At 46.5% G+C, this 12,854-nt stretch overlaps 1 protein-coding gene across 1 annotated transcript in view; it reads right to left on the bottom strand.

Moving 5' to 3' along the window:
- LOC115313557 (venom metalloproteinase antarease-like TtrivMP_A) overlaps window positions 1–1,773 on the bottom strand; it is a 104,784-nt gene extending 103,011 nt beyond the window's left edge. Inside the window, exon 1 of the mRNA XM_040213698.1 lies at window positions 1,713–1,773. Within this exon, the coding sequence (XP_040069632.1) occupies window positions 1,713–1,773 (61 nt within the window). The remainder of the gene's footprint in view (window positions 1–1,712) is intronic.
- Between the last annotated feature and the right edge of the window lie 11,081 nt (window positions 1,774–12,854).

The raw sequence follows: 12,854 nt of genomic DNA, 5'->3' as shown, positions 1-12,854 counted from the left end.
TCAGGCTGGCGTCTTTATCGAGCTAACATAAAATAGCATCGGATTTCTAAAAATTCTCATATATTGCTTCTTTATTTTAGTAACCGAATCGATTAAAACGATTGAGTAAACTGAATTTTGTTTTTAAGAAACGATATGCAGACGAAAACGAACATCTCAAAAATTATTAACGAGAGGACCAAGAATCAATGAGAAACTAAAATATTGACAACAGTATTCTGCCATACATGGGTTAAGGTTTCAAAACACACAGAGGGGACTATTCTTAGATAAGTATAGTGTCATAATATGAATAAATTTGAAAACTCCCCGATTCAAATTCCAGCTGGTTTAATCATAACAGCTTGAGTGAACAATATGTCATAAAGATATTTGTAAAGTACACAATTAGCCACCCATTTCATGATCTTGTCGTGTGCTGACCAGCGGAACATTCCAGCGCAGACTTAGTACTAGTTTCCAGGAAAACAAAATGTGCACAATACCTTTATTTAGATTTACTAAATTTGCAATTAATGATGTTGGTATTAGAGTTAAGCCTGTTGACTCTTATAGGTCTCTGTAATATCCGCAATATCACTAAAAGTCTTAGCGTGTAATAAACCACCCTTATTTTGTGATATCTATATGCGGCAAACGATGAAAAAAAACTACTATCTGAAAATTACTGAAGGGTAACAAATTGTTAGAGCACTTCCATAAATGAAATAAAAACCGACACTTTTGGAAAACACGAAGTTCACAGTGCCTCCAGATAGATTATTATTGACGCTCTAATTACGGTAATGACCAATGGTGTTTTAGTTTGTGGTTATTAAAACCAAGCTCACATAACATTTTTGAACATCGCTAACAGCTCTTAGATAGCGAAACCGTAGACTTGAATTTTCTACACCACCCACCAAAAGCCGTCGTGAAGCAGAGATGAAACCGATAATGGAACACGTGTACCAGCTGAACGCCGACGCAACCGCTCTGCCAAACCGGTTTTGCACCCGCCCAGAGGAAGTGATGAGAAAAAATTAGTACGACAACCTTGTTATATGATGGTGCTGACGTGATCTCATATTCACTGCTCGACTTCATTGATTCGACTGTCGAAAGTTGCTTTTTCGGTTTTGTCAATACTAGAAAAATGGTACTTTCGTCTTCGAACAGATACTAAACAGCTTAGGTTTTAGTTTTATGCCCTTATTTGTTCATTATAGTGCAACATGCTAGCTAGCACGTAAGGGTCTGTTCACAAGGCATCCCGTGACTATGTTTGACTAAGTTACGTCGACGCATAGCTAAAGCTACGCGTTGACGAATATTTGCGGGTGGTATGCTGTGCAACAAGTTACACCTTGGATAGGTTTGAAAGTCTCATAGAAATCATGGTTGTCTCGCTAACAAACATTCGTGTCTTTATGTAAGTACCCACCTTATTACGATCTTGAAACTCAGATTACTGAAAATGTCATACACGATCTAAAAAGACACCAAAAGCTGTCAGCATAAAAAATTTAAAACATGCTGTCATAGCGTATAATATTTTGTATTCAGTTCCAAAAACATAGTGGGGGCACAAAGCGTAATGGTGGTTCTGTGGCATTAGCGTGACAAATGCAGAAGCGTGTATATGCACTAGTATATAAAATATCAACTAAACTTACAACAGCAAGTGGTTTGTCAGAAACAAACCAATGAGTAGTAGTCAAAAATAGACATACCTCTCGCAGTGGCATTTTGAATTAAAGCCGACAAAGCGCATAGAAAAATATACCGCATCATTTTCTTCTCTACGAGGTGTTAGCTGTTTTACCGTGAGCTTTTATAGAAAATGAACATCCTGGTAGTTCAATGAATTGACCTCCAGCATTGAGATTTTTATTTTCTGGCGCTAAAGGGCACCAAAAAACTAAATGAAAATGCTAAAAGAGCATATAGAGTGTTATTTAATGGTCAACGGGAAATTCTGGCGTTCTTGAAAGTTTTTTTACAATAGATTTGGATTTATTAGACGCACTATGAGATATTTGTTTAGGATCTTTGTTTTTGTAGTGTGGTTTTATTTGAAATCGAGCAGGCGTGTCGAGGTGGGTATTTCGATTATCTCAAAAATATACACTTAGCCCCATCTCGCTAATTTACAAAGCCACTCCGTTTTTTTTTAATTGTTTACAAAAAAATTGGACTGGAGCTAGTAAAAGCGCTACGTTTAGGCTGTTTTTTTGCTCAGTTCTGGGACTTGTTATGAAAGGGTAAAAGGAAATCACTCACAGTGATTAATCTTTTCCAATAATTTGCATAGAATTTTTTTTCTCGTTTGCCGAACACTTAAACATATTTCAGGCCAGAAATTAAAAAAAAAAACAAAAAAAAACATCGAACCTTATGGTGCCAAATATGGAGCCTATAATCTTCTGATTCATTGTAAATCTTGCTTAATAAATACCATGTGCCTGTATGCCCATACATATGCTATCGGCTGTTACCATCTTAGATTAATTTACTTCAGGAAATATTAGCAATACATTTTTAAATTGTTTCGAGAAGTTAATGTAGCCATACTATCAGCCCATTTTATTTAAAATAAAGCAATCAGGATTATCCTTGTGCAGCTCTCGGTGGCTAAGTTCACAATCTAGAGGCTAACTTTCCCTGTGCTGTAAAAATGGCACACATTTTGCGCACCAAAGTGGGTCTGCACTTCTGTCCACTTTCCCAGCAAGTACATTCATTATTCGTGGATTAATCGAGAATTACTCTAAGCTGACAGCCGTGAACATCTGAAGCTGGCACCTCTTCCGTCTGAAGAAAGACTTGGCAAAATCTTGACGCACATTGTGTCATAATTCAGAACACGCGAAGCAGGAGATATAAGCTGGGAAGTCTAAGCTATTTAGTTTTGACTAATGGGCAGAAACTAATCTTCAAAGCTATTTCAACCGAATTCAATTTCTAGCTTGTCTTACTACCTTTTCACTTTTGACTGTTTGATTTTTTCTTTACGCTCGCACGAATCTCCGTGGAGTCGTGTTTAGACCTCCGCCGAGAATTCGTCCCTTAGCCTCCCTGAGCATATCATGCTTGGAAACTTGGTCGAGAATTTTCGCTCAACCTACTGGCACAGTGCGCCGAGGTTTCAACCAGGCGTGCGAAGCAATTCTGGTCAAAGCACGTCACAGCAGCGCTGGGAATGGCAAGGTTGACCTCAGAAGATTCGCGTCGAAAAGCTTTCACGTAGAAGGAAAACGTTCACTTCGATGAATCTTTTTTATGTCAACCATCCTAAAAAGAGGGAAAGAAATTTGTGAATGACAGCCATTGATAAAACAGGACAGAAGTAACTTCGAATGTACGATGCTCTAGCATTGCAATGTGTACAAAGCTCTAGCATTTTTGGTTCTGACAGAATGTCGTTTTTAAAGCGTTGGGCATGGTTACTCGCCTTATTTCTGTGTTTCGCGAGCTTTTATGTTTTTTTAGTTTTTTTGTATTGTACAAAAGCCTTATTTTGCCCAACGTAGACTGTTTCAGTTGTTTGGAACAACCTTAGTGCCACTGCTGCAGCGACGTTAGAGCGTGTCCAAAAACGATTTCCACGTACGTATTGTTAAAAATTAAGGTTTAAACGATCCTTCATAGCGCGCGGGCATGAGAGCGTAAAAAGGAGAAAAGGAGGAAGTGGAAGTCAATCGTTCACCAGAGCTGGGTCGTCCTGTTCCTTTCCCCTACGAGCGCTCTCAAGGCGCAAAATTGGGTGCCGAAACCCGGGAGTTGAACAAAGTTCTACGCCGCATTGGTGAATATGGATCGACTAAAGAAGAAACGAGCGGTTCGACGCAGCCGGAACACAGAGCTCATAAATGAGATACGAGCTGCGCTAGAGTCGGACCCCATGGACTCCAAGAGACTTGAAAGTTTGCGGGACAGACTGCTCGCTAGCAACGACGAGCTTCGAAACGTTAACGAGGAGATAGAGCCCCTCATCGACGACAACGACTTGGAGGACGACAACACCGTGGCTGACTTCGAGGACGAGGTCGCAAGGATTGTCAGTAAGGTGGGAACACAGACGACACCGCAACCGCCACGATCCGGAGGCGACAAAGGCAGCAGCTCCCACTTGACTGGAGTGAAGCTCCCGAAACTACAACTGTTGCAGTTCCAAGGTGAGCTTACAAAATGGCAGCCATTTTGGAAGCAATTCGACGTCGCCGTACACCGCAACACACGTCTTTCTGAGCCGGAGAAGTTCCAGTACTTGCGCTCGCTTCTCGTAGGACCAGCAGCCAGTATGATTTCTGGACTACAAGCCACTGCGGAATGTTACCAAGATGCGGTAGAGATGCTGGCTGAGCGTTTCGGTGATAAACAGCGAATCGAACGCGAATATCTGGGAAGACTGCGCAAGCTACCAGCTGTGAAGTCTGAGCGCGACGTACAGGGACTACGGAACGTCTACGATTCGGTGCAAACAAACATCCCTGGCTTGCGTTCCCTTGGTATTTCGAGTGATGCATACGCAACTATGCTGTTTGATATACATCTGACCGGCTTGCCATCACACATCGTAGTGGAGTACTACCGCATCAAGAGCTATATGCCACAACTCGTTCCTCCTAGTCTTCCTGAACAGGCTGCAGCCAATTCCAGTAGTGCGACAGGTTGTGAGGCTATGGTTGATACATCGAGGAATATGGGAGAAGAGCTGGCTAAGCTGCTACAATTTCTACGAGTGGAAATCGAGAGCCGCGAGCGGTCCTCACGTGACCAGCGTCCATTGACAGACTATCTCAATTCCTTCAACAATGGTGCTGCAAAACTCAAGTCATCTAGATGAGACTTCTTTCTTTTGTGGAAAGGAGGATCACGCTGCCAGCACATGTTCTTCCGGGAGCTCCTTAGATGAGAAGAAAATGCGGCTTGCACAGGATAGCCGATGTTTCCGATGCACGAAAAGAGGCCATCGCTCTAAGGATTGTCGCACCAAGGCTCGATGTACCAAGTGCAGCGGGAGACATGCCGTCTCTATGTGCAACCCAGAGTGGCGGCCAAACTCACCTCATCGTGGAGCTCCGGCAGAGAGCGGAGAGGCCACCGACGTTTTAACCGCAGGTTCCACATCTCCACCAGGCGGCAACGGCATTCTTTCGCAGATTTTCAGGGGCTGGATTGTGACTGTCAAGAAATCTGCATACATCCGCGGCATCGTAGATGGGAGAAGCCAGACAACATTCATCCGAGACGATGTGGCACAAAGTTTTAACTGGAGACTATAGGGTACTTCGACTTAAAAGTTAACACCTCTGCAATCACAGAAACAAACATTCCCAGCCAACGATTAAAGGTCGTGCGTCTCCATCTGCGAAGCCAGTACGCTACGGCGAGCCATATATTAGAGGCCGTGGTTGTCCCGTTCGTATGCAAGGAGCTTGCAGAAACATCGGCCCACCACTCGTTTCTACGAACCATCTCAGGCGAACTCGCGGACGAGTTGATGTTCCCCTCAGTGAAATCAGAAGCTGGTATAAGCCTTCTGATAGGGGCTGACCAGATGTGGCGACTTTTCACGGGAGAGATACGACGCGCTGAAATTGCCAACTCAATGGCCATTTCAACTGTGCCCTTGGTCGGCCCTTGGAAGGATGGACCTCCCAAGGGCCGACCAGCGCAGCGCAGGTGCTATCATGGTCTATGAATACAGATGAGTGTGCTCTCAGCGTTAGGGCTAGTCACGAAGATGATTCCATTGCTTTGCAAAAGTTTTGCGAATTAGGCAGCCTTGGCATCGTGGATGAGCCAACGACTACAATGCAGGACCATAAGAACGTAATCGAACACTTCAACGAAAACATCACGATGAAAAGAGGGCGCTATCAACTCGCTCTCCCCTGGAAGGACATCTCACCAGTCCTGGAAAACAACTGTGATGTAGCCCACAAAAGACTACACAGCCTGATCAGACGACTGAAGCGGGATGGCACTGTTACAGAGTACGACGAGGCAATTAGACGGTATATGGTTGATTGGCATGCAGAAAGAGTCGAAGAGGACAGCCAGAACAGTGGACCCGTCTACTACATGCCTCATCAAGCAGTTGTTCGAGCGGACTCAGCGACAACGAAGCTTCGAGTCGTCTTCGACGCCTCAGCTCACGGACCAAACACTAGATCCCTGAACGTCCACCTTGAGACGGGCCCGAGGATGAACACGGAACACCTGCCAGTGCTGCTCCGGTTCCGAATGCAAAAAGTGGCGGTCACTGCCGACATGCAGAAGGCCTTCCTGTAGATAGCCATTGCTAAAGCAGACAGGAATGCCCTTCGCTTCCTATGGTTCTCCAGCGCACCTCGACCGCACGAGCCACTGCCTGTCATAGAGGAATGGCGAATGACAAGAGTAACTTTTGGGACAACTGCGAGCCCATTTATAGTTGCAGCGACACTACGCCATCACCTGGAATCTGCGAGGGACCAGAGGAAACCCATCGCAGATACTCTACTTCGCTCGTTCTACGTTGATGACATGCTGAGAGGAGCGGCAAGCGCGGAAGAAGCCACGAATCTCGCAAGCTGTGCGAAAAGGCTCCTCCAGGAGGCTGGAAATGAGCTTCGCAAATGGAGCACAAATTGTCCTTACCTCCAGCAAGCCTTTGATCAGCAAGAAGGCGGTAATGAGAGAACGTGCAAGAACACGCCTATTCAATCACACGAAATAACTAAGGTTCTAGGCCTTGTCTGGGACAGAACTGCTGATTATTTTACTTTCTGGGGTGTGCACTTGCTCAGTGTACTCAACTCGAACCGAAATACAAAGCGCTCCGTGCTGCAAGCTTCTGCTCGAATTTGAGATCCCCTTGGATTCCTTGCCCCCTATGTCATCCGGGTGAAGATGTTGTTCCAGCGAATGTAGCAGCGAGTAGTGGGATGGGACGATGAGCTGCCAGATGACCTGCGTGAAGAATGGACGGCGTGGTGCACCGAATTGAAAGATGTAAGGTTAGTCACAACACCAAGATGTCTCCTGCGATTGGATGGAGAACTGAATTCTTGTATTCACCGACGCCAGTCCTAGCGCATACGGGGCCTGTGCCTACTAGCGCGTCGTGAACAACACATGAGATGTTATCGTGACTTTAATTATCACTAAAGCCAGAGTTGCTCCTCTCAAGACGCTGTCCCTGCCGCGTCTTGAATTGATGGGAGCACTATTGGGAGCACAACTTGACGTATTCTTGCGAAGAAACGTATTTGAATCTGGAATCGAAGTATGGCACTGGACGGACTCCATGATAACGCTGGGTTGGATCAGGGGATCTTCGACAGATTGGAAACCATTCGTATGCAACCGGGTAACGGAAATCCAAGCCAAGAGTGATCCCTCCAGCTGGCACCACTGTCCTGCAGGGTAGCATGAATCCAGCTGGTTTGATGACTAGAGGAAAGACCGTGAGGTAGCTCGGTGTTCACGATAAATGGTGGTTCGGGCCAGATTGGCTTAATCGTGACCTGGTAGACTGGCCTCCTGCGGCGTCTCCAGCCGATAGACTGCCCAGCGATATCGAAGCGGAAAGACGACATAAAGGGAATGTCTTGCTCAACGATGCAAGTGTGCCTAACCCGCTTCTGACTTTGGAGAACTTTGGAAGCTACACGAGGATGCTGCGGGTCACAGCTTGAGTCGTGCGCTTCGTCCAAAATTGTCGACTCCCGAGAGGGTCAACGGTGCTCTCCCTGTCGGCAGCAGAAATTCGAGACGCAGAGCTCTTGTGGATCAGACATGCTCAGCATGAATGCTTTGACGCTGAAATTCGTGCCCTCTCCCGAAGTGAAGAAATCTCGGCGAGATCAAAGATAAAGGATCTACAACCTTTCATTGACGAGGCTGGCGTTATGCGGATCCGCAGCCGACTACAGCACGCCTTACTTCCGGAGGGTGCTAGGCATCCCATTATTCTGCCGAAAGATCATCACCTGAGTAAGCTAATAGCCGCGTCAGCCCATCAGTGCACCTTGCATGGAGGCGTTCAGGCGACGATGACGGAGATACTTGAGAGGTTTTGGCTGCTCAGCGCTCGGAGAACAGTAAAGGCGGTTATCGACCAGTGTCGAGTATGCCGACGCTTTTCTGCACAGCCAGCCAGTGCACCAGTCGCACCGCTACCGCGGGACAAAGTCTACGAGGGTCACCCCTTCCAAGCCGTTGGAATCGATTTTGAGGGACCTTTGTTCGCCAAGACCGACGGTGACGACGTTAAGGCGTACATTGCCCTTTTCACATGCGCAACCACTCTAGCTGTACATTTAGAGCTCGACACTTCCGTAGCCACGACACCCTGGCTTCTGGCCCTTCGACGCTTTGTGGCTCGTAGAGGGATACCGAGCACGACTTAGGGTGATAATGCTCTTACGTTCAAGAGGGCTGCGAAAGACCTGAGGGCTGTGTGGGAAATAATGCGCAACCCAGTGTTGCAGAATTACTGCAGCTCGCAGCTAATCACGTGGAAGTTCATTGTGGAGAGAGCGGCATGGTGGGGCGGTTGATGGGAACGACTGGTGGGTTCGGTAAAGGTCTGCCTCCGAAAGGTACTTGGATGACAGAGCCTATCGTTCGAGGAGCTGACGGCTATCTTGGTTGGCGTTGAGGTTACAGTAAACTCGCGGCCCTTGACATACCTCCACGCAGATCGTGGCGAGCCAGGAGCCTTGACGCCAGCACATTTTCTCATCGGGAGAAGACTGACCACAATGCCCGAGGTCGAACCGCCCCAGGCGTCGTCTAAGGAAACCCTTTCCAGCCGCTGGAAGTATCGGCAGCGCCTCATGGACCAATTCTGGAAACGTTGGAAGCAAGAATATCTCCAAGAGCTTCGCTCAGCACATCTCGCCCGACCCGCTGGCAGCTGCGCACCGAAAGTTGGGGACGTGGTCTTGCTGCACGATGACAACACCCCAGGTCACCTGTGGGGAACCGTCCGCGTCACCAAGGTCTTTCACGGTAGAGACGGCCACGTGCGAGCCTGCGCGATCAGGTTGCCCTCGGGTACATGCTCACGAAGGCCCGTGCAGCTGCTCTACCCACTGGAGACCTGGTGATCAAATGAGCGGCTTGCTCATTTGGCAAGCCGCTCATTGCTCATTTTGCGCGCTGGCACGAGAGCGCAAAAGGGAGAAAAGGAGGAAGTGGAAGCAAGTCATTCATCAGAGCTGGGTCGTCCTGTTCCTTTCCCCTACGAGCACTCTCAAGGCGTAACACGATTCACGCAAGACAACACCTCTCCAAGCTCTACTCATATGTGAATGTGCTCAATCGCTTAGAATTGGTGGAGTTAAAAAAAAGACGCGGCAGATGTGATCTCATATTTTTGTTCAAGTGTTTTCAAGGGTATTATGACTGTCCTTTTATTGTGTCTTGCATTAATCTAAATGTGCCTCCTAGACATTTTCGAAGCAACCGCACGTTCGCCGTTAATCCCATGCATTGTTCATCTCCTGTTGTTCGCAAACAGAACTACTTTTGTCACCTTGATACGTGCCTTGACTTTTTAATAATGACATCACATCATTCAAGAGAAGCGTTGACAATCTGATATAGTGCGTTGTCGTCGGGTTGGTTTCTGAATTTATTTGTTTTGTCGCCTTCACCTGCGTAGTGTTACTTGGTGCTCTACCGTCCTAGGCTTCTGGCCGTTGGTAGGAACTAAAAATAAATAAATAAATAAAATAGCTGTTGAATGATTACAGAAAACTCAAAGACTACCGGTCGTAGATCTTGTCTTATGGGTTTGAACTGCAGAGAAATACAGACGAGATGATAGATTAAAAAATATTATATCTACAGACTGCGATAAAGGAATATAGGCAGCCAGGCTTAAGTGTCCTAATTAAAATCCCTCCTCCACCTGCAAAATACTTCGAAGAGGGCACCTGTTAAAGTACTGAATAAAAGGTTAAAAAGCGCGAACAAACGAGGACAATAAAGAAACCCTGTGTTTCTTTATTGTCCTCGTTTGTTCGCGCTTTGTAACCTTTTATCCAGTAATGGACCAACTAGCCCAAACCAGAGTTCTAATGCTGTTAAAGTAGTTGTTTAGTGAGTGGCGCCACGACGGACCGCGAGCCATACGGGGTTCGCCCGTCCACGTCTTTCTATGCGGGACTTTCTCGTGTCCGGGGGAAAGGGCACCCTGGTGGTTGAGTGGAGACCGGGGAAAGTCTGGACGATTAGGGCTTCCCGGAGGAGGCAAAACACCACATTGGCCACCGCTTCCCGTAGACCGGTGTCATGGTAAGTACCGACGAGGATGATCCAGGCAGTCGGCTTTCTTTTAATATCCACTCTTTTCATTGAATTCTATCCTCTCTTAACTTTCTGTTCTTCTACTTTCCTCATACTTTTTTACCTTCTTTGGCGGTATGGGCCAACCTTGTGCGGCGATAGATATTCCGATCTATAACCCTGCTTGGGTAGCGCACCTGGACAAATGGTAACATATCTGCAGTTTCATCAAAGTTATGGTCTGTCGACTGTTCCCTCAAATGGGCTGGATGGTGTGCGGCGCACCGCAGGAGCCGAAGTTACTTTTCTAATTTATTTGGGCACCAAAGCTAAATACTTCCTTGATCGGCGCAGGAAAGGGGTCCGATCGAAGACACAATGAAAAAAAAGGTAAACCTGCCAGCTATTCCCTTTCCTGAGTTTCTAATATGCACACTGAAAATGAGAACCAACCACTTACGAAACTTCTCAATTTTTACTTGGAATAACCATTGTTTGATCGGGATATGATTTAAAAGCAAATAAACTTTCAGTTGACGACCTTCTTTTGGAAGTCACCACCACAGCGCAAAGCACAGCACTTCGGGAAGTCAACGAAGTAAGTAACTATAAAACATCCGTGACTCCACACCACTCACTAAATAGCACAAAGGGGGCCATCTCCGAAGATGATCTTTTTGGCATTTCCACGGACGAGATCCTTGAAGAACAAATTTCAAGGGATCGCTGCTGTACGACATATCATCCTCCGTCGCGATGGTGAGGAACGAGACACAAAACAGACTGTCTCAACATTCAATCGACAACGCTCTCCGTAACAGTCAAGGCCTGGTACCGAAACTGCCAAGGTCCGTCCGTTGATCCCCAATCCAAGGCGTTGTTTCCGCTGCCAAAGCTTTGAGATGTGTAGCTGACCTGCAGAGGAAACGCTATTTCTCCTGAATATGCAAGCAACGCTTACCCTACCAACAAGTGCCGTAGTAACATGTGTGAACTGTCGGGGAGCTCACCCATCATATTGCCGTTCCTGCCTCCTCTGTATACAGGAGAAGGAATTTTTTTCGAAGGCCAAAGAAAACATTTCGTATCTGGAACCTAGAAAGCGATACTCTTTTCAACCCAAAAGTTCATTCGCTGATGTCGTATGAAGGGGACTTGCGCGGTCAGCGGTGTCAACTGGAACAGAGACGTCAACAAATGACCTGTGCCCAACCCCCCCCCCCCCTCCCCTGCCCTCCCAGCCCCCGCCCCGTCATCTAAAGTGGGATAAGCCGCTCCACCCACAGAGTGAGATATTGATTCTGGTTCTTTAGGATTCATCCAAGCGCTGGGGTGTGCAACCCCTCCCCTCCCAAAAATTTGCATCCTAGAGGTCGGGAATTACCCCTTCGCATCTTTGGCTGCCTCGGAATCCTGGTCAGCCGTCGTAAGCACAGGCGTCTAAGGGCTAGCCTGTGGCGCCACCAGCTCAACCAATGGACGAGTGTGGGCTTAGCTCTGATGAGTACAGGTCTCAATTGAGTACGGATTTTTTAACTCCGGTCTGGGGGGGGGGGGGGGGGGGGTAACAATAGTAGGCCAAAGGACACTTAAAATGCACGGGGGAAGTAATTTAAGGTCGTACCATGGGCTTTTAATTTTATCTCATACATGATGGCAGACGTATTCCTTAAATAGAGCTGTCGTGGGTTGTTTTGTAACTATGACGATGTATGCTCACTGTTAGGCCTTCATCAACCATTAGCCTTTTGTCTCCAAGAAACACATTTGAACGTCAGTCATTCTAACATCCTATGTCATTTTCAGGTTTTTCGTAGATATCCTTTTTTTCCCCAAACCTCTGGTGGGGTAGCGTAGTTGTCCATTGGTCTACTCCATCTGTTGAGTTTCCTTTAAATACAACATTAAACGCTGCGGAAGTTCCTGTCCTCTATGACCAATTGGTAACTGCCTATTCTGTCCGCGTTCCTCCAAGCTACCCTCTATCTCGCGAAAAGCTTGAATCTCTTCGCGACCAAAGTCCCCAATCAGCCTTAATCTATGGCGATGTCAATGATCATAACTCACTTGAGGTAGTGAAATACGAGGCACGTGTGCCTCAATGATAGAGCAGTTTTTTCCTCAATAGATTTATGCTTGCTGAACAAAATTGAGCCAACATGTACTAGTTCCTCAAGTCGATCCTTTCCGTCCAACGATCTCCCCCTTAGCAACCAAACATGATTTCCTCTCCTTTCTTGGGCTGTTGATTCCAATTCCTAAGGGAGCGATTTTTTTCCGATAAGTTTAAACCAAGTGAATCTAACTGTCACACAACGCACAGGAACTCTCTGGTTGAAGCACGAGGATGCAAACTGTCCTATTTTCAGCCAAGTGACCCAGCTTACTTGCACATCATTTAACAAATGTAAGTTGACGAAGTTACCAATCTGTTTAGAAGTCACATACTTCCTGTTCCTATGTTATCCCAATGATGTCACCTCATCTACACGGTCGTTCTAAACTATGGAATGCTGGCTGTGAAGAATCAAGAAAAATGTGGAACAGATCATGGGGCAATTTTTTACACTGTTTGACAGTGGCCAACC

This window comes from Ixodes scapularis, unplaced genomic scaffold (assembly GCF_016920785.2).
Source record: "Ixodes scapularis isolate PalLabHiFi unplaced genomic scaffold, ASM1692078v2 ptg000460l_1___fragment_1__unscaffolded, whole genome shotgun sequence".
NCBI lineage: Eukaryota > Metazoa > Arthropoda > Arachnida > Ixodida > Ixodidae > Ixodes > Ixodes scapularis.
Note: the sequence above shows the minus strand (reverse complement) of the source record. Positions and strands in the feature narration are given on the sequence as shown.